The 26372-nt window shown below is 31.1% G+C and overlaps 2 protein-coding genes across 2 annotated transcripts; both read right to left on the bottom strand.

Moving 5' to 3' along the window:
* Positions 1-455: 455 nt before the first annotated feature.
* LOC148311820 ((Lyso)-N-acylphosphatidylethanolamine lipase-like) lies at positions 456-6998 on the bottom strand (the record flags this gene model as incomplete). The annotated part of the gene is made up of 3 exons (XM_088278367.1): positions 6256-6998; positions 1224-1300; positions 456-662 (listed from the first exon to the last, which is right to left on the bottom strand). Coding segments are annotated over exons 1-3 (364 nt in total), but the record flags the coding sequence as incomplete, so codon positions are not given.
* Positions 6999-13191: 6193 nt separating this feature from the next.
* Positions 13192-26249, bottom strand: LOC148311819 ((Lyso)-N-acylphosphatidylethanolamine lipase-like). Its single transcript, XM_088278361.1, has 7 exons — positions 26078-26249; positions 25618-25697; positions 20140-20346; positions 18546-18720; positions 17514-17786; positions 16662-16851; positions 13192-13835 (listed from the first exon to the last, which is right to left on the bottom strand). The coding sequence occupies exons 1-7, from the start codon at positions 26113-26115 to the stop codon at positions 13641-13643; spliced, it is 1158 nt and encodes a 385-aa protein (XP_088134487.1). The 5' UTR covers positions 26116-26249; the 3' UTR covers positions 13192-13640.
* Between the last annotated feature and the right edge of the window lie 123 nt (positions 26250-26372).

Below are 26372 nucleotides of genomic sequence, written 5' to 3'. Positions count from 1 at the left end.
TTTATAAAACTATGATGTCTATTAAATAATAGCTATAAATGACGCATTAGCTAATTTTTCAAATGATGTCTGCAGATGGCGGCAAACAACAATTGATTAAATTAATTTTTTGTGGTTTTATTTTAAAGCTTCATTATTAATTCAATAATAGCATTTGTAACAAAACATGTACTAGTATTTTTTTGTATTCCTTTAGGTGAGGAATATATTATAAATACAATCATATTTCTAAAAAATTAAATATTTCAATAAAGTGATTTTAACATTGCCAGAGTATCAATTCTGTTTTTACAAATTTATCTGTAAAAACAATCATTCATTTTTAGACAAATTTATAAATTAGGAAAATTAGCCAAAATATATTTTCAAAGCATGAAAACAGTTTGATAATGCTTAAAGTTCATTACAGAATTCCTTATCACCTGTGAAGTATCAATATAAATGGTATTGCTCACCTAAAAGATCAATAGCATGGACAGGTCTGTCAGCCGCCAACTGATCAAGATTCATGATCCACAATCCCACGCCAGATCCTAATCCGTGTATTAGCACAATAGGTACTTTGTTTGACTGTTCATTCATTGAGATGGTCCATATTCGATCATCTTTCCCCACTATAGGACCAATGTTTATATATTTTCCAGTGTATGGAATTGATAAACCTAAAAAAACAATAATTTACAAATACTGGTGGAATAATAAAGTCAATACAAATAATAAAGAGGTGTTATTCATCCTAAAATAATTGACTCCTTCAGTGAACTGCTCAGAAAAAAAAACATTTCACACTTTCTGGTCCCCCAAAATTAAAAAAATATATATCTAGGTGGACAGTTACATTCCAATTGAAAAAAAATCTTTTGTCCTCTGCTCCACATACTGTTGTAATAGATACGAGTGACAAAAATGTAAGCTTGGAATTTAAATAAATAATACTAATGATGAAAAAATGACAAATAACATCCGACATGGGACCTAAGAAGAAAAAATCGATGTCGAATGAGATTTGATATTGGACCAGTAAGGGTTAATTCTTAATTTTTTAACAATGCAATTCTTTTTCTTTAAAATCATTATTCAATGTTGTTAATATTATTGAACACCTCATAGGCTTCCTTAATGGCTATCTATTGCTTTCTGTCTTGAGCTTGGAGTTTCCATTAAGTGGAATCCTAGATGGATGAGTATCCAGATATGTGTATTATTTTATTTAAATCACTTACTTGATAAAATTTCTTTCTCCACAGACTTGAGTACAGAGAGTGAGGACTTGGACCAGTTGCACCATTTTGTTGTTTCTCTGCAAATATAAAACATATTGTAATAACATTCATTACAAGATGAAAAATACTGTAGGAGATATGAAAAAAGTCTAAATTATTTGGTTGTTAATTATTAAGATCCATAGAGTGGTATATTAAAAATAAACATGATGTTCAGAATTGGTACTTAACTTAATTAAAAAAAACGATAAAAAACATTTGTCGGTTGCTTCAATTAATTTGCATAAACCAATACTGCTATAAATTTGAATAATCAACAAAAAACAAAATAATACACACTAATTATCTCCCGGTAGAGAGAACAAAAATCAGAGAGAACGAAATTTGCGTAATTTAAGGTTGCCAGCTATATTACTAGGTATTATTACGTATTCCAAGATGGGTCAATTATTTAAAGCTGTTTCACTTATATTTGATATCAAATGATTCTATATTCATTCTGGAACAGAATGGAAAACGACAGACAAGTGACATAAGGATTACTAAGAACATGAATGCAAGACAATTGAAGCCCCTGACAGAAAGCCCAATTGAAGTACAGCTACAAGATCCTAAGGGACCGCAGAACTTGGAATGAGCGAGAGATGACACCTCGGTTTACTATTCTAATTTATTAATTAAATAATCACTCTAGATTTTCTGATAGACTGTGCGGAGACAAAATGCAATACCTATCATGTTAAGTTGAGGTAATTAGATACAAAACAAAAAAAAAACAAATTAAGGGTGTACAATCAGTGGTCTGCAAAGAGTTTTTAATCAGTAAAGTATCTAGGTGTATATTAGACAGTAGGAAAAACAGCGTTTTATTATTTGTTTTTTTTTTAAAACTTATCTGTCTTAACCTTATAATGCATGTTTTGGAGAAATAACTGAGAAAACTTGTAGTTTTTTATTATATTTTTTAAAATTATTATTATTATTATCACAGTTTTCCATATTTTTTCCATTCCATTAAGGTAGGCACTGCTTATGTGCCTATATGAAATACACGCTACTGTGTAAAACTATACACTAGCATAGTAAGGTAGTGCAACTTCGAGATCCTTGGCTATTGCTATTCTCCTTTTCCTACCTACTAATCCTCCTTTATTTAATATCCTTCATCCTGAACTACTTCACTCACACTATTTGTAATCCATTAAATATATTCCGCTTCTATATTCAATAATCTGGAGTGCAAGACTGATCACCTTGTCTTCATGTAATCAACAATAAAGTAGTCATGACGTCAATCCAACACAGTGCACTGCACACCATTGTACTAACCTAGATTTTACCCTAGATCATGGGTGGCCAACATTTTCAGCAGCCGGGCCAAATTTTATAAATCAGATTTCTTACCGGGCCGTAAAACAAAATTTCCTTTATTATTCAAAGCAAACATGAAATGTATTGTTTTTTTTAAGAGATAAATAAAAATGTGAATCAAACATATTAATAAGATAAGAGTTAGGCAATACAAACAATAAAAACTTGTTTTTTTTTAATTTGTGAGACATCTGATTTTGTTTGTCAGAACTAAGTGCATCAATGTTGATACGTTAACGATTGATGTTACACGCAAATAGTTTTCCAAATGCTCATCAGTAATTCTTGTTCTCATTTGAGATTAAATATGCTTCATTCGACTAGTATCATAGCTACTGTATAACTATCTTTTACATCGGATTTTGACTTTGAGTCGCTCTAGCACTCAGTTATAGCAGCTTGTATTCTTATCAATGTGTTTTAAAAGTAGATCGCAAAATGTAGTGATTGTTTGTTAACACGAATAAACCATAGAAGAAATTGTCACGATAGTGAGATACTTCCATATATGGGATATGATACGAAATAGGCACGATGGAATGTTCTTTTGGTGGTTTTATGTGCACTTAAAGAAAAAATGTGTGAAATGTTCCACGGGCCACATGTAGACACCCGGCGGGCCGCATGCGGCCCGCGGCATTGGCCACCCTTGCCCTAGATCAAGGGTGGCCAACCCCCGACCCACGGGCCGCATGCGGCCCTCTTGGTGTCTACTTGCGGCCCGCGGAACAAATCACACATTTTTTTCCCTTTAGTGTACACAAAACCATCAAAAGAACATTCCATCGTGTGTAGTTCGTATCATATCCTATATATGGGAGTATTTCACTATCCTGACAATTTCAACACCCATAATGGCATCAAGTAGTAAAGACGTTGGATTAAAGAATGAAGAGTATCAGAAGAACTGAGAAGTTTTTAAGACTGATGATTTTTTTGTGGAATTCAAAACAAAGCCAACATGCCTGATATGCAATGATTTTGTTTCCATCTTGAAAAAGTATAACATTAAACGGCATTACGAGGCTAAACATGCAAATAGGTTGAATAGTACCTAATAACTATGTATATATATATATATATATATATATATATATATATATATATATATATATATATATATATATATACTTATACAATATATAATATATACAATATAAATCTTATTTGCTTTGAATAATAAAATATTAATCTTGTTTTACGGTCCAGTTGGATATCTCATTTTTAAAATCTGGCCCGGCTACTGAAAATGTTGGCCACCCATGCTCTAGATAGTACCTATTAGATTTACCTATTGACTGCAGAAACAGTAATATAAGTTTTAACATAATAAAATACCTTTTTGTCATTTTGTAAAGTAAATAATAATAAAAAATATCAAAAAAAGTAATAACTTTTCATGAATAATACCATAAATAATTTCGATTGATTTATTTTTAATCAAACTGCATACAATATATATTTCAAAATCTCTTTTTATATTTCTTTTATGGACATTCTTATTATTTATTTAGGTAAATGAATTATTTTTCAATTATGAGACAAATAAATCAATGGGATCATTACACCACAGTTGAGATAAAAAAAGATAAAAGTCATGTGAAAATCTATGCATAACAATACATTTGAGCATGACTTGCTTTTCTTCATAAGTATTCGTAAGTATTTTTACTTATATGTAATAAATATTGATTTCAGATAAACATATAATGTAATAATTACATTAAATATAATTTCATACAAGATAAAAACTAAATTTGTAATTGTATATGTACATATATATTTTAATAAGTTCAAGCAAGTCAAAAACATAGAAAAAAGGAAATCGAATAAAAATTTCAATATTAACATGAAGCAATTCACAATAAAAACAAAACTTACAGTCAAGGTTGCCAGTAGGAAAACAGCATATATATGTAGGCAAAAAAATCAATAACAAAAAAGTTTTGCACGAGTTTATTTCATTGGTATCGTGTGTATTTCATTGGTAAAAGAAAATACAAAAACTAATAGTATTTTTTTAAAATTAGTACACGCATATTTCATTACCACCGTTTTCCAAATTTTCTCCATTAATTAACACAGGATAATAATATAATCATACAAAAAGTGGAAGATAATTATGGATAGTTTATAAAGCAGTATTTTAGTAAAATATTATCACAGGAGATATGGCCAATGTGCATAACATTTTGCGATTATCTGTACTAATGGAGGTAACTGAGATGCAAACAGATGCAACATTCTTGGAAGTGAATGTAAATAATTTTTTTTGTATGGAATAATGTTTAAATATGTGTCAAGTAATTGAGGCAGATGAAGTTCACGCTTTAACGTGTTGCAGTAATGCGGCCTGTGGTAGTGTTGAATTCATAGTTCACACATATTACTTAAATTGTAGATCCTTACAATAATTTGTTAAATTATGAGACTGTTAATAATTATTTACATTTAATGCAAGTGAGGTAGGGTAAAATAGAATAAATATTTTCCGATCCCTGTTATACCCTGCATTTCTGATCACTGATCAGATTGATGTGGTGTTAATTTGATGGTAACTTACTTGGAAGGCAAGGTGAGCTCCAGATTTTTGGATACAAGAATGAAATATGTTTGATGGGATATAGATTGTGAAGGATATAATAATAACAATAAATTTGGATAATTTATATAGCGCCATTTTCGTAAAATACTACCTATTGCTTTATGGGATATGTATAGCAGGTAGAACAAGGAGATTAGCTCGGAGTTGTGAAACCATACTTGTACAAGCTTGTGTAATGTAAATATGTATATTGGGATAACAATTTACTTAATAAAATTTTAATATTCTTCCTTGTATTATTAAAACCCATACATAAAATTATCATTAAAAACATGTGATTTTATAAAATAAAAAAATTAAATTTGAAGGAAAGAAAAACAATCAAAAGAATAATAATGTTTATTTTTAATTAAGGCAACCAACACTCGGTCTTTTTTGCTGTTATAAAAAAATAAAAAATCTTTTACGTCATTTCTAAATAATTTTCGTATGGGAATCCATCTTCAATTATTTTTATTCCATCATGTCAAAATGCTAATGTTATAATACATATCATAATTGGGGAAAACACGTATACAGAAATAAGATGCCAAATAATATTTATTAAGCAACTAAACGTTCAATTTCAGCATCTATTATGTATGTATATTGAAACTCCAACAAACAAATTATGTCGGTAGATACCTTGCTAATGAGAAATAGGTAAAATATCAAAATATTTTTTAAAATATTCACGAAAATCAAAAACGATTTTCGTGAATACAAATTACGGCAAGTTAATTATGTAGTGTTTTGAATAAAAACAGCGATAGTTTGACACCAGTGAATTAAATTTGACTACAATTCAGCTCTTTTGACACTAGCAGACACCGGTTGGAATATGCAATATACTAGTCTTGAATGGTGAAAAGCTATAAAGAAGAAAATCATTTAAACGTTAAATATAACATTTAATTAAATTTAATTTTAATGTATCGATTTATTTGTCGATATCATTATATTATAGATATGATTAGTAGTCTGTATTGTTGACGGCGGCGTAATTCCAATTATTTTTCTTCATTTTGTATTCAAGGTTACATTTATTTACCGGCAAAATATTTCATAGGTACATACCTAGTCTCTTCAGCTTCAATAGATTTGTTCTTCATTTTGTACAAAACAAATGAAATAAATACCAACACGTAAACGTACATTCAGATGTTTTATTATGTAGAAATTTAAAGCCAACTAAAACACTAAAAAATAATGCAAACAGGCAATTTGACACTGCTATTCACAGGCCGCTTGAAAATATCGGAAAACTTGTTCCCGGCCCTCACGTGGTCCTCCTCTCGACTGTTTGGTTTAGGTCGTTTAGGTGTAGATTCGTAGATTGACGTATGCTTCATGCGTCATTTTAATAGCCGTTATTATCCTAAAATTCAAAGATTGTCCAACCAGGGCGCGCTCTGAAATACATATTTTTAAACATAAAATTTGGAAAAAATTGATAATGAGTTTTTCTTCTTTAAGGTAGCCTGTACAAAAGGGGCGCAGATCCCAGGCGCCAAAATCGTATTTTGTTTATTTTAAAATAGTTGATCGCCTATTGCCTATATCATAATCAAAAACACTTCTTAAATTATCCAAAAGCATCATACAACACTCGAATTTCAAATGTCTTTTACATGCATCAATGATTTCAATAATTTATTGGCAACAGTAGGCCTTTTTCCGGGCTTTCCCTAAGGTGCAACTTTTATAAAGCAGTAAGTATAACAATAGACAAAAAATACATGCTGCCATTCTTAATATTAAATGTTAAAAAAGTAACTTAATTTGTTTTATTTTGATAAAAAAAAGTTTTTAAGGTAACTTATTTTAATATCCTTTTAAGGTGTCACTCAAATGTGGGTACTTGCCAAAAAACAAAAGAAAGGATTCTTTATGTACTTTAGTTTTAGAAATCAGAGTTTAAATATGAATATACATACAACATTGTCAGTTATAATTTAGTTGTATATAGGTACGTATTTTCGTAATGTTTTATTTTTTAATTATTTTTATTTTTTTGCTTATCTACAGTATCTTTTGTTATGATTGTAGATAAGATATTTAAATTGATAAAAATTGTTTAATTCATCCAAACTGCAGGTTTCTTATTTTTAAGTTCTAGATACTATCTTAACATGTTTTGAAGACATTATTCTTTTATATTTCTTTATGGATTATTATATAGATAAAGGATATTTTAACTACAGGTTGTAAATATTTATAATAAGCTTCAATAAACATCCGAGCTTTATTTTCAGCAACCAGGCAGTTATCCCCAAAATATTTTATTCTTAATGACCTAGGCTCGCCTTAGTGTAATGGTTAGCACTTTTAGTCACCGTGCTGGAGGTCCCGGGTTCGATTCTCAGAGACGGGGTCAAAATAAATATAGGTGTTTTTTCCCTCTAATATTTATTTAATATGTTCTACCCTGGACTGGTATCTGGAGCGCAGGATTGATCACCTTCCCTTTGTGTAAGAAACTATCAAAATAACATTGCGTCAATACAATGCAGTGTCCTATGCATCATTGGATACAGATAAGGGTTAGAAGAAGACCTATCCCCAAGAGCTGTAATTTTATTTTATAGAATGATAATATTTTTTTATGTGAATTATTAGAGATTTGTACTGTAATTGTGAACTAAATTCGATATAAAAAAAGCATAATGAGATACGAATTTTGTTATTTTTAATATTTTAAGAAGCACAAAATTCTGAATTACACAAGACTATTGAGAAATTCAATGAAATTGGAAGAGATATCTAAGAAAAAACTTTTTGCTTTATCCGTTTGACTGTCCTAAAATTTAGAGTACAATGTTTATTTTATGTGCAGTAGCAATATCTATTTGGAATTTTTACATGATGATCATTGGGTTATGCCAAAAAAAAATATTGATAACCTTGCAAGGGAAGATTTCTAAAAACATACATAAAACCCTTAAAACTGGTGATAGAAAGGTAAAACGAATACAAAAGACCACTTGTGGTGACTTTTGTTGACTATGAGAAGGCTTTCGATTCTGTAGAGATGTGGGCCATTTTGGACGCTTTGAAAGACAGTAGAATAGATGAGAGATATGCGACCCTCCTGAAAAACATATATGGCAACGCTACGTCAATAATCCAATTACACGACAATACGGATAAGTTCGCTATTCAGAGAGGCGTAAGACAAGGGGACACAATATCTCCAAAACTCTTTACACTCACTCTAGAAAGTGTTTTTAAGCGTCTAAATTGGAACCAAAAAGGCCTGAATATCGATGGGGAGCGGCTTCACCACCTAAGATTCGCAGATGATATTGTCCTCATATCCGAGAGCCTTGATGAGATGACTGGGATGATTGAAGACCTAAAGGTAGAATCTGCCAAAATTGGACTCAAGATGAATATAGTAAAGACTAAATTGATGACAAACGTCAACATCGATGGGAATCTACCTATAGAAAAAGTCGAAAGCTATGTTTATCTTGGTCACAAAATCACCATCGGCAGAGACAACCAGACCAGCGAGGTGGATAGAAGAATAAATCTCTCTTGGGTAGCTTTTGGAAAGCTTAATTCCACATTCCGAAGCCCCATTCCCAACTCACTCAAGACAAGAGTGTTTAACCAATGCATTCTACCCGTCCTAACCTACGGCGCGGAAACAATGACTCTGACCAAGCAATCCTCCCATAAGTTGCAAGTTGCACAGAGGAGCATGGAGCGAATTATGCTTGGAATAACATTAAGAGACAAAAAAAGGAACGATTGGATCCGACGCCAGACACAGGTCTGTGACGTGGTAGAGCGAATTGCTTGGCTGAAGTGGAAATGGGCCGGTCACATAGCCAGAATGACCGACGACAGATGGACGAAACGCGTTCCGGTGTGGAGACCGAGGAACCAGAGGCCTCAAGGACATCCACCGATGAGATGGGTGGACGACATCAGGAAGTTTGCTGGAAGACAGTGGATGGGGATGGCGCAGGATCGGGAGGAGTGGAGGCGGAAGGGGGAGGCCTTTGTCCAGCAGTGGACTTCAACGGGCTGATATGATGATACATAAAAAAATTGTGTAAACTGTTATAGACTTATTTCCAAGCCTTGGAACGGATGCTGCTCCAGTGTATTAGTTGTTCCAAATGTAGCTGACAGACAGAAGCCATAGAGGTTGTTAAAACGAAATTGAAGAAGACTCCTAATTTGTTTAATATTTCTGTTTTTTTCTTCCCTTTCTAAATTTTAAAATATGGGAAATTACCGAAAGGTACGAGTGAGGATATAAAAAGGTGCGTAGAATAAATTAATATACTATGGTTATATTGGTTTGTTTTATTATTTATTTATAAAAATATAATTTCTATACACAAAATCTCATCAATAACATGTCAAACAAAATAAATTATATAATTATATAACAGATACCCAATGGCAGAATTCAAATGAAAGATTCTTGGAATATTAAATAAGATTTAAAAAAAAAGAATATCTATTACGTAACCCATTAACACTTAGAGTGACCATAGTATTAATTTATATTATATAAAAGTATGTGATTTATTAATTAAGATTGTAAACATATTGTACCATGCTCTTTAAAAAACATTTACACATAAATGGTCCTTTGTAATAATTTAAAGCTGCAATCTTAGTTATGTACAAGGCTTATTAGGTGCTCGCATGTGCTGTTATTTTATAAAACATATAAGACATGTTGGTCCATGGGTCGGCAAAGTGTGGCTCCGGAGTCGCATGCGGCTCTTTGCCCTTTTTAGTGCGGCTCCGGCACAAATATCCGCGGGAGGGCTCTCAGACTCTACGTATTCACGCGGACAACACATAACATTTTTAAGCATGAACCTTAAAAGTAAACTGAAAAATCGTCTTATTGATGAAAACCTGAAAACGTGCTAAAAATAGCGACATACAAACCTGACTTGATCAAACTTTCAAAGCAGATGCAAGGATATTATTCGCAATAAATGTTCTTATGGATATCTTACTTCCAAAATATTTTTTGTTTGAATCAATGAATAAAATCTTATTGGAGTGTGAAATCAAGTTTAATGAAAATTAATCCAAGAGAGGCTGATGAAGAGCTCCAACCTCATCATAAAGCGGCTTGTGGAGGACAGATGGGGGCTGGACATGTGGCGGCACTGGAGCACAGTGCTGCGTTTGCCAGCGAGCTAATCTTCAACTACTACATCTCTCCTAAAAATTTACTTTATTATTTCTTTTGCCGTTACTTTTCTTTATTTTCATTTGTTTATTATTGTAATTTTAATTTCATTTTATATAAAAAAAAAATGACTGACTAAGTATTGCACCCACCACTTAGTCAAGCTGGAAAAAAGATATATTATTATCATTAAATTATAGTTAATGTGTAGGTATAAGAATTGCAGATTTGGCTGTCAATAATTTTTTAATTGTTGTAATGTGCATATTTGGCTCTTTGGCTAATAAGTTTGCCGACCACTGTGTCGGGCAGACAAAAGTATAATTAAAAATAATTACAGGGAAACAATATGAAATTCAAAGGATTGCATCAAAATTTTGAACACATGTCACAGTTTTAACAAAAAAAACATAAATAAGTTGAAATTCATTAAAAAATAATACAGGAAATACACGGTAAATTATGTTTTCATTTTGGATATTTTCTAAAAATAGTGACCAAAAAAGTAAATATATGGAAAAATCATGTGATGACATATTTTCTATGGTTATTGTATAAAACACATATACCATATATACAGATATTTCAACAGATAATTGTAAAATTATCTGTTGAAATATCAATTGTATTTTTCAATTAAATGAATTTTGCAAAACCAAAGGAATATGTAAAAAGATAATTATTTTTTAATAAATAAACACATAAATATAAATAAACAATAAAACCAAGAGATGACATAAAAACAGAGTCAGGTTAATTTTAAAAAAATCCTTTCAGTTTAGTTAAAAGGATGGAAAAATAATATTAGTAACTTGTATTTTGTGTGATGATTTTGAATGTGAAAAACTTGGCTAATTATAATTTTTAAATGTTATCTTTTTCCAGCTTTAAGTTATTGAACGGTTTCAGTTGTATAAATATTTTGTATGCATAGTCAAGAAATGATAGTTTTGTATCTCTCAGTTAAGTAAAATTTAAAACAGTAGATTATTACATTAACAAGTTTTTCTGCAAACAGGATAATTAAAAAAAAAATTCATAAACATTGAGTTTTCACAATTTCTTAAATTAGTATTTTTATTTAATTTAGATTTACGCTCTAAAGGTGATACATATTTTAACTAAAAATGGCGCAATATAAATTATTATAACATATCCATAATTATGATGAAATAAGGGCAGGTCCATGATTAGAAAATGGAACAGCAGAATTTACTGAACTGGAGATCAAAGTGATCATTTGAAATCCTGAGTCTACCTACTCGATCACTAACCATTTTTTTTAAATGATGAAATCATAGATGCATATTTATGTTAAAACTGTGCCGAAATCTTCCTAAGAATCATATCAGGTTGTCTCATATGCCATTGCAATTTTAGTGTCGAATGAAGCAAAACATTAGTAAAATCATGATAATTCAAATAGATTCTTTTGCCAAAAATTTTATATAAAACTATGACTTAAAATTACGAAGTATCTTTTAAATGCAGAACAAAAATTCAAAGAAAATTTCAATATTTAAAAGCAGATTAATGAATTAATAATAACAAAAAATTTAAAGAATTTTGAATATATTTTTTTGTATAAAAGAGAAATTCCAGAAAAGTTTTAGAAGAACAGTGAAAGCATATTTAAAAAAATATATATTATATAATTTAAAACAGGTTTGCCATATCGCTCACTTCTTTCAACAATGCCATAATATATAAAAAATCATCAATTTTCAATTGTGTGTGTTTTTGGAATGCCCAGAAAATGTACTATATCACAGCAAAAGCGGCATATTTTTAACTTAATATTTACCCTTTACAGGGCAGAAAGTGTTGTTTTTGCATTTTGAAGAAAAGATATTGTTTAAGTATTTTTTTAAATATACTAAATATTTTTCAAATGGAGAAAAAACAGTCAGGTTTTTACCTAAAAAGATCTGTTGCACAGTAAAAGTTTAATAAGGGGCTTGATATTTATTGTTAATGCATTGTATTATATTTTTAAACTTTAAAAACGATCTCCTGAAAAATCAAGTTTTTGATATACATATGACGTTGTTGAAAGGAGTGAGTGATATGTCACTTTAAACATTAATAGATTTTAAATAATACTAAAATTATCTAAAGAAACTTACATATTTGAGTAAACACAAATAATAATAAAATGCAATGACTAATGAGACCATATTTTATTTTTTTAAGCTACAACAATGAATTAAGTATAAATACTCCTTATAATCAAACATAAAAAATACAATCAAGTAAATTTCTGTGATGTTTAGTCAATTTGTGATAAGTGCAAATTACCATTTTAGTTGAGAAGATTTTTTTCAAATATTAGCATTTTCTTACAAAGAGGAAAATACAATATTTTTCATGTCACACATACATTTAGCATAATACAAAATATATACATATTAAATAAATATGTAAGTTCATACTACAGTACTTGTGTTCATTTGTATACTTATCATAATACATATATATGGTAAACATTGCAATTATCACATGAGTTAAGTTAAATTCAAGTCGTTGACTTAACCATCAGAAAAAAATACTTCTGATGGCATTTTATAAAGATTTTTCTAAAATAAAAGCAGCTTAGGAGAGGTTTTTGACTATTCAAAATATGTAAAAATTTTCTTTCTTTTTTATTTTCGATATCGGTTTTGAACTAAAACATGAAATTGTTAGTTATTTTTACAGATCAATATGGGTATATACCCAACTAGCATATAATTCAAAAGGATAATCAAATACTTTATCTATTTACTACACCGCCAGTGAAAAAAATATATTTATTTTGTTTATTTCAGTTTTATTTATACAAACTTAAAATTAGTATTAAATTATTTTTATATATTTTCCCATTATATTCACAGTTATGTAAATTATTTTTTTTTTAAATAATAAAACTAATTAATAAAAACCAATAATAATTAATAATTTTGTTAAAAATTCGCCTTGTGCCAAGACATTCCCGACACTAGTTACCATAGAGTATTATATTTATGTGTATCGATTGAAAGTATACAAAAATGTCACACTGGATGGATGTGGACTGTAAAATACAGCAGATTATTAAAACATTATTTATTTATACAAAGTATTTTAAACATATCACATTTAAAAATTGATCTTACGTTGTCTTTAATGCACTAATTCAGAAACAAAACAGTAATATGATCTATGGAGTGCATAAAGCAGAGTCAATTATGTTTGATTCGCATAAACACGTATATTGACCAAAGACCACTGATTTGAGTGGTGATTTGTTTTGGCTAAGTATTAGGGTGATGGGTTAACTTCGGGTTTCCACATCGGTTGGTGAGGGGGGTTTGATTCGGTCGCACTCCTGGTCAGACCCGGTCTCCTCGGGAGGTTCAAGGAGCGCGGCGCTGCGGTCCACATCGGAATACTCGCAGGCATCCCTTACATACCTGTTGAATATGTCGGGTTTGTCTAGGTACACGTGATGTCCGGCACCGTTGATTATCTAAAAATAACATTATTAATGTAATGTATGAACCAGAATGTATGAAGAATTAAAGTAAGTAGAGTAAATTTAAAGATAAATGTTTTGATTGTCAAAGAGTATTACAGGATAGAAATGTAAATGCTAATCATTAATTGTAAATTGTAGTAATCTGTAATAGATTATAGGATATAAAATGTGAAATATTATTCATTATGCATATGTATTAATTTAATATGATAATCAATAATAAAAAGAGTCAGAATGTATAAATTTTACGAATTGAATTTAAGCATTACTTTTCACATACTAGCTGATACTATTTATGTGTATTCTAATAAAGTTCCCACAAATTTTAATACATATGTATATGTTTTTTAATAAAATTGATTACATTTTGATTTGTATAAAATTATACAAAACATAATATTCCGGAGTTATTAATAATATACAGTGTACAATCATGTTAAACGCGTGTAATAAGTCAATGGCCTGAAATGTCATAAATGAATACATACTGTTTACATAAATCAAATCCAATCACAAAATAATTATAAAGTATCGTATTATTCCGGTACATTCTAATGATTTATTAACCAATATCTGTCACATAAATAGCATAAACAATTAATTATACATATTAATTTATTCAAATACATTTGTACAGGGTGAGGGGGTTCAAGTATAATTTGGTGATTATAAGTTTATGCCATACTAATTTGACAAACCACTTGTGGTTTTATGCATAAATTTGCCATACTGTTACTTTATTTTACTGTGTACAGATAGTAAAAATCAGTTTACGTTAAGTTGAAATCTAAACAAAGAAATGGGCAACTGAAATAAACTACAAAGAGCCGAGATATTATTAGCGCACAAGATAGACTAATTTGTTTTTTTTTGGATAAGTATATGTATGTATTCAAAAGAACTCCACCGACAAGACACACAAGGTGGCTTGGTGGGTCTCTGCAATTTAAAAAAAAAATATTTTTAAAATTGTGATTTAAATAAATGTATACAATTTATGTTAATAAAAAAAAATTCAATTATTGATTTGTTGTAAAGGAAATACCATAACTGTTTATAATAAAGATTATTCATAAAAAGACTGGATATTTTTCATGGGTTTATGATTTGAGGGGCCATATTCACCCTCCACTTCTGTTTTTGGACCAAAATGGTGGACCTAACTGCCTATGATGTAAAGAGGTGTGTGATATTCTGAAAATCAGCTATCCATGCAGCTTGCAATAACATCATATCGACGTGCCCTAGGTAAAGTGCTCTAACTACATTTTTGACAATTTTGAGATATTTGGTGTATGTTATCAACTGACCGTTATCTACAAATATAAACAAACAAAAAAATAAAATAAAATGAATTACACCTAGTTTTCAGGCGTATAAGACGCTATCTACATTGAATTTTCGAAATTAACTGAACTCCTAAAAAGCTAACTACTTAATTTTGACAAGGCATAAAGTTTTAAAACGATTAAATACATTATTTTATATGTTCTTGAATGTATAATACTAGTTTAGAATTTCGGATAAAACCGTTAATTAATTAAAAAAATATATGTTGAAAAAATCTTCTAAGCTCTCTTCTGTAAAGTAACAGATTTGCAGATAGAGTACTTTACGTAGAGGCCATCGATATGATTAGAACACGATGATTACAAATTCATAAAATGTGAATATTTTTTAACATTTAAAAAAAGAAGAAATGTATTTAAAAATAAGAAAGTTACAGTGTATACAATAGATTACACATGATTCGTCTCACACTGTATAACAGAGTAAAAAATTGCAAGATTAAACTAAACACAATTTCATAAAGAATAAATTATATTTCATATAATTTCCACCATTAAAGAGTGCATATCGTAGTCGTACAGGAGAAAGTGACCAACTAAAAAAACGCAAAATGTTCAGGAGGGCCATTTAAGTCACTTTTGCTTGGCAAGAAAATAAACATCAATGCAGTTAGTCATTTTTAACTCAATTCAATATACTATACTTCCAAGTTTAAAATCCTTTGGGATTTTTTTCAGGGCAATATGTATTAAGTAAGTAAGATATCAAATAGATGTTTTTGTAAAAAATGCACTTGGTCACTTTCTCCTGTATGACTGCGATATGTCAAATGGGACATTTTTGATAATTTACTTTTAAAATATGTGTATATTATGTGAAAATAAGGTCAGTAATGCAAGACATTTTATGATGTAAAATAATCAGCATTTAGTATTTTTTTAAAGAAGCATAAATAATATGTCAGTCAGAAGTCATACATCTAAAATATATTTAAAAATTATAATAATAAAAAATTTATTGTTATACACAGTTAGAATTATTTTTAAACGAAAAATAATATTTTTTTTTATTTGTATACATTTATTTAAATCACAATTTATACATATTTAGAACTTTTTTTTTGTAGAGACCCACCAAGCCACTTTGTGTGTCTTGTCGGTGGAGTTCTTTTTTAATACATTTTTTATTGTTTTTAACGATTTTAACCTAATATACACACAAAAAAGAGAAAAAAATTAAGAATATAAACATTTTACAATTTTCATAAAATTTACTCTTGATCATTTACCCATTCCTTTATTTTGCTTTTGTTCCATATTTTATTTTGACCTCTAACATCCGTCGGCAACAAATTAAAAATGTTGGGAACGATATATTGCAGTGTTGGACTCCCATATTTATTGTTAATTCTTGGGATTATCAAACCTTCGTTGTGTGTAAATCGTGTATCATGGTTGTGTACTAAAGGATTTTGATATTTTTGTCTAGTTTGAACAGTACATTGAACAGTAATCGGTTGAAACATACCTGTACATTAACATATGAGCTATTTGGACGCTGCTTTTTAATTATTTCACCGGTGACATTGTCGACCCAGGAGCGGGAACCAAATATTAATGTGATGGGGATTTCTGATTTGATGCTGTCTATTCTCTTGATGATGGGGTTTTTGGCCCAACCAAAACCGTGCATCAGGGCGTGGAAAGCACTCTCTCCGCTGGAAAGAATTTATACCAATTTTAAATAAACATTATACAGTATGACTCTACCCTTACTAAAAACAATACTCTCATGTCAAAAGACATTACCTATTAGTGGGAAAGGGAACGGAAGATAATCAGTGGGTCTAATGATAAATTGAGAAGACAAAACAAGAATAGCAGCAATGGCTGGAGAACTCGTTGCATATCCATACTTGTAAAACCTACTTGTTATATGAAAGAGTCCTTTAACCAGAGCAGTGTTCGCGAACAGCGCATGTATTGTAGTGCACTTACCTGAGCATTACTCGCGTGTTTTGACTTGTTTGTCAAAAAATTTCAATCAACAATCAAGATAACACTGCGTCGCTACGTTGCCGTGCCCTATGCACCGTTAGATGAAAATAAGTTTTGTATTCTCTATAATTGTGACGCACTCGCTCGCAATCGAAGTCATATCCTTGGATATCGAAGTCATATCCTTGGATGGATGCTCCTAACACCAAGACAGGTCATGAGTTACATATCTCACATAGATCTTGAGAGTGAGCTATGATATAGAGGCAGGTCACAATAGACCTAATATAGTCACAGTGACTGAAGGGATGCAAGATCCCTTGACATCTTTTATAAAAAAAAACTCGTTTTGTATTTGAATTAATTGGATCTTGGGCAGTACCTGGGATTCTGCGAGTTGCACTGATGTATGTACTGCGGGATTAGCTGGGCCGCCTCAGGCACGGCGGGCTGGAACTTGCGCACAAGGTCGGGGCGCGCACGCTCCACCAGCCACTGGCCCATGGGGCCGGCGGCGCGCAGGGCCCACAGCGGGTTGAGGGGCTGCACAGCAGCCACCACGGCGCGCACCCACAGCGGCAGCTGGTAGCGCTCCGACACGTTGGCGGGCCGCTCCGGGAACCCCCACGGGTCCGCCAAGATGAGGTGCTTTACCCTGTAATACATGCGGATTATAATACCAATGGGAAAATACCTTTTGTCCACCTCTGTGGTGTAATGTTCAGCGTGTTTAGCTACTGTGGGGGTGAAAATAAATATGAGTAATTTTACACTCTAATATGTATTTATTTCATATTACCCTGGAAGCGCAGGATTGATCACCTTACTTTCATGTAAGTAATGATCAAGAAAACACTGTGCCAATACGATGTTGTATTCTATGTATATATTTAACATAATCTGCCAAAACTCATTAAGTTAGGAATAAAATGGAGTAGAAAAATCAACTCTTGCAAAACTCGCTATGCTGATCGACAGTTCACTTTCAAAAATCTTTCAAAAATCTCGAATCGGTAGGAGATTTAATCTTCTACCGATTGCCGCCATTGACTAAAAAACTTATTTTTCAACATAACGTGGTTTGCAAGTGGACTACTCAGATAATTATTTTTTGACATCTCATCAAAGATGAAGAAGAATATTGAAGCTTACTCAGATAATTAGTTAACATATTCTTAATATTATTAATATTTAAAGCATTTACTTTGTGGTTAGTCATTTTAACTTTTTTTTTTACAAAAATGTTAATAAAATCAGTATATACCGGTTTCTACCAGTTCCGAGACGTACCTGTCTCTTCGTCAGGACAATCACTAACACAGCGTGCAAACAATACTACCCTTCACCATCTTAGCACCATTTACACACTCAAAACTACACAAAATGTCTAACACATGCGATTTAGTTAACTGACCTTTCAGGGTGCTGCATAGAGTAAGAGGCTGCCAGGAAGCCTCCCATACTGTGTCCAAGTAGTATAAACTTGTCAATATTCATTTCCTTTCTCCATTCCTCGACAGAGTTCACCAACTGCATCTCTACCAGTTTGGCATCATTGCTAAATGCGGGACGGGAGCTTCGGCCGAATCCTACAGAGTAAACATAAGCCAAGTTAACAAACAAAGGACTGATATAGGATGCACATTCAAAAATAACCTTTCTACCCTGAAATAATCTGAATTCTATAAATGAAATATAGTGACTAGATCATGGGTGGCCAACATTTTCAGTAGCCGGGCCAGATTTTACAAATGAGATTAAAACATATTTATTAGGTACTTTTCAAACTTATTTGCATGTTTAGCCTCGTAATGCTGTTTGATGTTATACTTTTTCAAGATAGAAACAGAATCATTGGATATCAGGCATGTTGGTTTTGTTTTAAATTCCACGAAAAAATAGTTTATAGTTCAGCTGTCTTAAAAACTTCTCAGTTCTTCTGTTACTCTTCGCTTCTATAGTCCAACGTCTTTACTACTTGACGCCATTATGGGTCTTGAAATTGTCAGGATAGTGAAATACTGAAATGCACAATGGAATGTTCTTTTGGTGGTTTTGTGTACACTAAAGAAAAAAATGTGTGATTGGCTCCGCGGGCCGCATGTAAACACTATTTAGCTGCGGGTTGGCCACCCTTGGACTAGATGCATTATTCATTCTTTATCAACAGCTGGAACAATAGCGAGGTAAATGGCCGAATATTCTACATAATGTTTGCACAATTAAAGCGGCATGACTTTCTGACATCAAAACCTTAGTTGAATCTAAAGAATGACACAGATTTTGATTTCCCAATTCAAATATGGATAATTTTTATCCATCATTATTTCTGTTGCAGAATTTAGAAATATGTATGTTCTATACAGTTCATCATTATAAACTAACAATTAACCATCATATTATTTATTGATTCCGCATTAACTTTGTGTAATGACATGTTGTTTTTTTTTATTTATAAATTAAACACTTGAATATACCACTTTAATGAGTTTTATTTATATATACATACAACTAGTTTCGAAAACTTACAAATGTTTTCATCTTCTGGTACAGATTAAAACTAACGAACAAAAAATATATTAAGGGGTATATATAGGTTAATAAATATAGGGAAGGGAGGGGGGGGGGTTGAGGAACAAGATTTTTTTGTAAAAGGAAACATTGATAATAATGGTGACGTATTTTGAAACAGTATATTTTTCATTAACATTTTATTTGAATTTAAATTTTTGAAAATTTAGAAATACATAAAAAAGTGGTATATTCAAGTGTTTAATTTATAAAAAAATAATAATAATAATTAACCATCACGCCGCTTCCCTTTCAGAATGAGGATAGAATACAACACCAATCTGGCTCAAGAAACAATCAACAAATAACCTACGATAATAATTCTGGCAGTGTGAAAATTTTTCACACTAATTTGATTTAGAAAGAAAATGAAACAAGTTATTATTTTTTTATAAGTTGAAAAAATCACAATTCAGGGCGATAATAAAAGACTTTACCTAGCAGATCGATGGCATACACAGGGCGGTGCGATGCTAACGAGTCAAGATTCAAGACCCACATGGCTACTCCTGCTCCCAGTCCGTGTAGCATGAGCATCGGTGTCTTGGGAGACTCCTCATTCAGAGATATAGTCCATATCTTGTCCGCCTGTCCAACGACAGGACCGATGTCCACATACCAGCCGCGGTATGTTGTCTTCAGACCTTTAATTCAAAATTATTTACTGTGTTATTCACAAAATGTTTGAATATTGATTAGTATGTCTTAACACACTAAGGACGGGAAGGGTATTTTTACCTTCTGCACCGGCGACATTTCAAAGTCAGAAAAAAATAAATTATTTAATGTTTTATATGAATATTATGTACTGTATAACAGGGCTACTTGAACTTTGATGTGTTACTCTTGAGCCCAGTATAAAAAAAAATACTAGATCATGGTATCGATCGAAGTATCGTGTCACCTGTCAGGGAAATAATGAATCATGTCGATACATTCACTATTGCAGACCAAATACAGATTTAATTTTTTTTTGTACTGGGCTCAAGTAACACGTCAAAGTTCAAGTAGCCCCGTTCTACGGTACCGTAAAGTGGGTATACTTTGCACCATGGGTGATACTTTGCACCACCTTCTGTAAAGAAATTGTAGAGCTGGTCATCTCTGATACATGTCATTTTTCATTCTACTTTCTATTGTTTCTGATAGATGGCACTTCAATCTACTTTTTAGTTTACAGAAGTAACAGTCGGTCGCTATTGCTTCAATGCGTTTTTCCTGTCCGAACGTAAAGAAAGTTTTCTGTCTGAAAATTGTGTCCGAAAAAATCCAGTGGAATCAGTATACTGAAACTAGTTACAACAAGTGAGTGGTCTCTAAATCATAGGTAGATAGGCCCTGCTTTTCTCAAATGCTGTATTTTTTAGTTACATTGTCAAGTTTATGTAAAAATAATATTTTTTTAAGAACTGACTTGTATTGACCACATTTGGGGTAACATTGCACCAAGTGCAAAGTATCCACAAAAGGCCATAGTTAATTAATTTGATGAAAAGTCTTAAAACGGCTAATACAACTTGACATGTTTGCTAAATATCTATTGGTTTTGTGTACTTACTTAATTCCTGATGGTATATTTTTTTCAAAAATGTCAAGAAAACACAAACAGCGGCATTATGCCAGACGATACTGCGATTTTACACCGAAGAGAGTGGAGCAGTGTTTGGAGGCCATTCGAAATGGTACAATCAGTCAAAGAAAGGCTGAAGAAATTTTCAAAATCCCCAGAAGGACGATTAACTATAAGCTCAAAGGTCAGCACACAAAACCAAGGGCGAAGAGCAATCCTTCGTAAACTGCATAGTAGACATGAGTGAGTACGGTTTCCCAGTGAGTGTTTTTAACATTCGCTACATTCTAATAGCCTATTTGGATAGATTTGGAAGAAGAGTACGAATATTAAAGAACAACGTACCAGGCTCTGAATGGATAAGATCATTTTTGCAAAGACATAAAACCTTGACTGTTGCTAAAACTAGTCAGTTGCTTAATCGGTTGCCATTAAAAGCGTATGACAATGACGTGCGCCAGAGTTTTCAACAGTTTTTGGAAGAAAACAGATTCAACCCAAAGAATTCAGTCTTAAAACGCAGGAAAACGATACCGATAGAACCAGGTAAGAGCATTGCTCACGATCCAAATGTCGAAATGAACGTTGACGAGACACAAATGCTACCTGAACCAACTACATCAATGATCCCACCTTCCACATCGAAACTTCCAGCATATCTAGCATTAACTGATTATAGTTCACACGGAAGCTTTGAGGAAGAGGGAGAAGAACAAAAACGATGACTGAAACCAGTTATCGTATTTGTTCTTCCGTTTCATTAGGACCAGTAAAAAAGAAGGTGGGAAAATATGTCGTATTTCATTATGAAGGAGAAAAATTTCCGGGACAGATTTTGGAAATAAAGAAAGACAGAGCTGTTAAATCCATGCAGGAGAGTCTCAAATCGTGGAAGTGGCTGATGAAGGATGACTTTCTTCAATATTCTTGTAAGGATGTAGCGGGTTCCATAAAAGAACCGAAAATGCAATCCAAAAGAGATTTCTTTACCGTCCCGGAACTTGACCATATTTAGACCTAATTTAATTTTAATTCCTATTATCTATATAGTACGATATGTTTTAAAATCCACCTTTTATTTTATATAATTTTAAACCTTCAGTATTGAAAAAAAAAACATTTTTGTTAGATTTTTCAATATTTAAAAAAAAAAAATCTACCAAGTGTCTTATTTTTCCATAATTATACAATATTATAATCTGCATTTAGTGAACTGTGAGCCAAAACCCTTCATAAGGTGCAACAAAACTTGTAGGATAGCCTTTACTTTGCATAAATTTGGATTCTAGTACGAAAAGTGTAGAGAAAATATCATGGTGCAAAGTTGTACTTTACCCCGGGATACTTTGCACCAAAATATAAATATGAAAAAAAATACAGGCAAAATAGATAAAAATTTAAAAACGTATCAGACATGTTACAGGTATATGTGTTATTACATTGCAATAGTTGAAACCTCAGAAAAAGTAAAAAACCTGATCTGAATAGACAATTTTTTGAAAAAATGCAGTATTTTGGTGCAATGTATACCCACTTTACGGTACCGATCTCTTTGTTGAGGTATAAACTATAATATATGTAAGCAATTATCAAATCCTGTCGCCAGCGGTGCGCAAGCGTAAAAAACACCTATCCAAAATGTATTAAGGAGTCTAGTGCAGTTTTTAACATGTTTTAAATAACAGGTTTTTTTAACGAGCTTTCATTTGATCTCTAAACTCAAAGAGGAGTTAAAATAAATGATTTTTTCACTTAAATGTTTAGTGGTACTCAAAGCGCAAAGCTTTAGGTAACCTTGGGTTCATGTAATCAACAATCAAGTTAACAATATGACAGTTCAATGCAGCGCCCTATGCACAATTCGATACGGAAAAAACATTATTAGATAAATACTTACACAGGTAAACAAAATTATAAAATATACATTGTATTTTTAATACATATTAAGTAAAATGAAAAATAATTATTGTTATTATGATATTATGACCTTGGTAAATATGAAGTGCTTTTCCACTGACTGAAAAATATGTCAATAGATCATTTTGTATTGATATAATCCACCATGATATCGAGGATAACACTTAATGAGGAAAATTCTGAGCTAAATAAAATTTTATTTAAAAATAATATTTACTTATTACATAAGATGTCAACATGAAATAGTGACAAAACATAGTTTGAGGCATTTTTTTCCTGTATTCATCTAGAATATACACATTGGGCTCAAAATTTAATATAATGGAATTGTTATCAGATGTTTTTTTATGTTTTGTTTTTAATTCAATTTTAAAAACAAGTATCACAATATTATTGGTGTGGGATAACATCTTGATAATGTGAAATCAAGGTTATGAAGTGAGAAGTAATTATATACTTGTCCAATGCTTCAGATTGAGATAATATACTTTAAAAAAAAAAATTATAAAACAAATGGGAAAGGTATTTCTACATGTTCTGTTCATTGATGCTTAAGGACTGGAAAGGTATTTCAACCCGTTGGGTCGATTGATGCTTAAGGACGGGAAGTGCATTTTAACCTTCTGCGTCCGGCCTCATTTCAAAGCCAGAAAATAAGGAATTATATATTTAATGTTTTTATATGAATATTATGTACCAATCTATGTGTTAAGGTCTTAACTACATGTACATAATTAGCAAATCCCTGCGCAGGCATTAAAAAACATCCGTCCAAAAGAACTTAAAAAATGAAAACAAATGTGGGGTAATGAGTGTCAGCTGCTGATAGACAGTATTAGAAAACAATATCATACAAAGCTTATGAGCAATCCGCTATCTTTATCAGATCATTACACGCAATATGCAATGTATGGATGATTAATTTATGTTGAAATTTAACAAAAGACGTCAGGAGAGGTTTGGGTACAAATATGAGAGTAAAGTTCACAAAGATTAGATAACATTAAACCCAAGGTCACATATGAGGATTTCCTGATAACTTTAGTTGAAATTATTTAAAGAAAATGGGATATGTTTAATCGTTAAACAAACAAACAAAAAAGCTAATCAAATTTTTACATATAAATGTGATTCAATTTACATTAAGCTTGTAACAAATTATGAATCTACACATTGTTGATATAAATAAACTTATCAAAACTAAAAGTATAGAAATTAAAATAATATATCCGATATATTTCAATAATTTGGAAAATGTGGCATACAAATAAGAAGGATTATCCAGTATTTACTTCCAAAGAATCTCGCTAGGTATCGAAATTGAGGAAACAGTGACCAGATAGGAATTTGCTATCTTTCATTATATTTATAATTATAAACTAGGTGTAAATATGTACATGTTTTTCTAAAAAAAGAAAAAAAAATGTTTTCTAAATGTATTGAATAAGATAACCTCAAATTATTTTTTGATATCTCATCAAAGATGAAGAAGAATATGGAAGTCTGGGCATTTACGGGGCTTACGACCGTCATAGGCTGGTTTAAGTGATCACTTTACACACGTGTAACATTCACCAATTCTACCCATTATTGACAACCACACTACTCAAATTCTTGGAAGTTCTATATATATGAACCAATTTAGAAACCTTGTTCATGAATCACTAGAACTTCACTAGAGACATCTATTGGTGAGATGTAAAGAAGCTTTTTATTAAGCAGAAACTCTTATATTAACTCTTATATTAACTCCTGTAATTGGAGATAATTCAGATTTTGTGAACAAGTATTTGGACACACTCAAAATGTTGTAGATAACCTCAACATGAAATAGTAACAAAACAATTTTTTTCTGTAATCTTCTAGAATATACTCATTGGTCTTAAAATGTAAATGTTTATCTAAATTACTATTTATTAGCAAAAATTGTAATATTTTAATTTTCATTGAAATATTTGTGTTTACTATAAGAACCAAAAATAAAGCATATTTCTAAGCTATGTAAACACTAAGGTGTATCTAAAAATCTCTAAATTTAAGATATACTTGAGTATTTCTTTCATTGTAACCTTGCATGTTTGAATCACAAAAATGTTACATGGTTTACATAAAAAAAGTTTCTTTGGTTTTTTTTAATGCATTAACAAAGTGTCACATGTAATGGAAATTACATCAAGAATTCCATTTTTAAAAATGTAATAAGAGTATTTATGTTAAAAATAAAACAGAGCTAATTTCCAAAATTGATTATTTAAAGATTTTTCATTAATCGAGTCGGCAGTCACTTTTTAATTTTTGTTTGCTTGGGTTCTTTCTGCAATAGACTCTAGACATATTGCTTCAACACAGATTGACATTGTTTGTTTTTAGTAAATTGAGTTCAGAAAGTGTGTCAATGTGAGACCTACTTTTATATAGCTTCACTTACATGACAGTATTTTTTTTTCAGCTGCTCTCAACATCACAGTAGACGATCGCGACCAGCTTAACCAATCGGGAAACCATCCACTATAATAAAATAAATATATGATTCATTATCTTGCATCATAATAACATAATATTACAGTAATCTAACTATTTAAATGACATTCTAAAAATCAATTGATTAATATGATTTACAAGCAAAAATAAACATAAAATTGACACTACTCATTAAAACAACATGCTAATGACGTAATGCCAAAATTCAAAAATATATTATTTTACATGTTTATTCACTAATAAGACGTTTTCAGTTATATTAAGACCACTGCTATTAATAATATGTGACTACAAAACACTAACGGCGTACATAATTATCAAACAACCTCACCAAAATTAATTTCAAAGCGGCAAAGCTTGATTTTAAAGACGATTTGAGCGTGTATTAATAAAAAATATTATTTAACCTGTTGTCAGGGTTAACAATTTCACATTCTTTAGCCATTAGATAAATATTTCACCTCACAGTTTAATTTTATAACTTTTAATAACAATTTTTATACGTTTGCTGTACACTTGAGGCGCGCAGCGCTTCGCGGAAAAACAAAATATTGAAACTCGTTATCATTTTTAGCTATCGAAAACATATCCTCAAGTTGTCATTTTCTGTACTTGTGTTGCAAGTGCATGAAACACAATATTGGTAATCAATTTTTTTTATAACTGGTCACCCTTATTGTAGTACCTACTTAATAACAAAAT

The sequence above is a fragment of the Brachycentrus maculatus genome, unplaced genomic scaffold, assembly GCF_059751285.1.
Source record: "Brachycentrus maculatus isolate JH-2025_06_01 unplaced genomic scaffold, ASM5975128v1 h1tg000056l, whole genome shotgun sequence".
NCBI lineage: Eukaryota > Metazoa > Arthropoda > Insecta > Trichoptera > Brachycentridae > Brachycentrus > Brachycentrus maculatus.
This window is presented reverse-complemented; position numbering and strand designations above follow the sequence as displayed.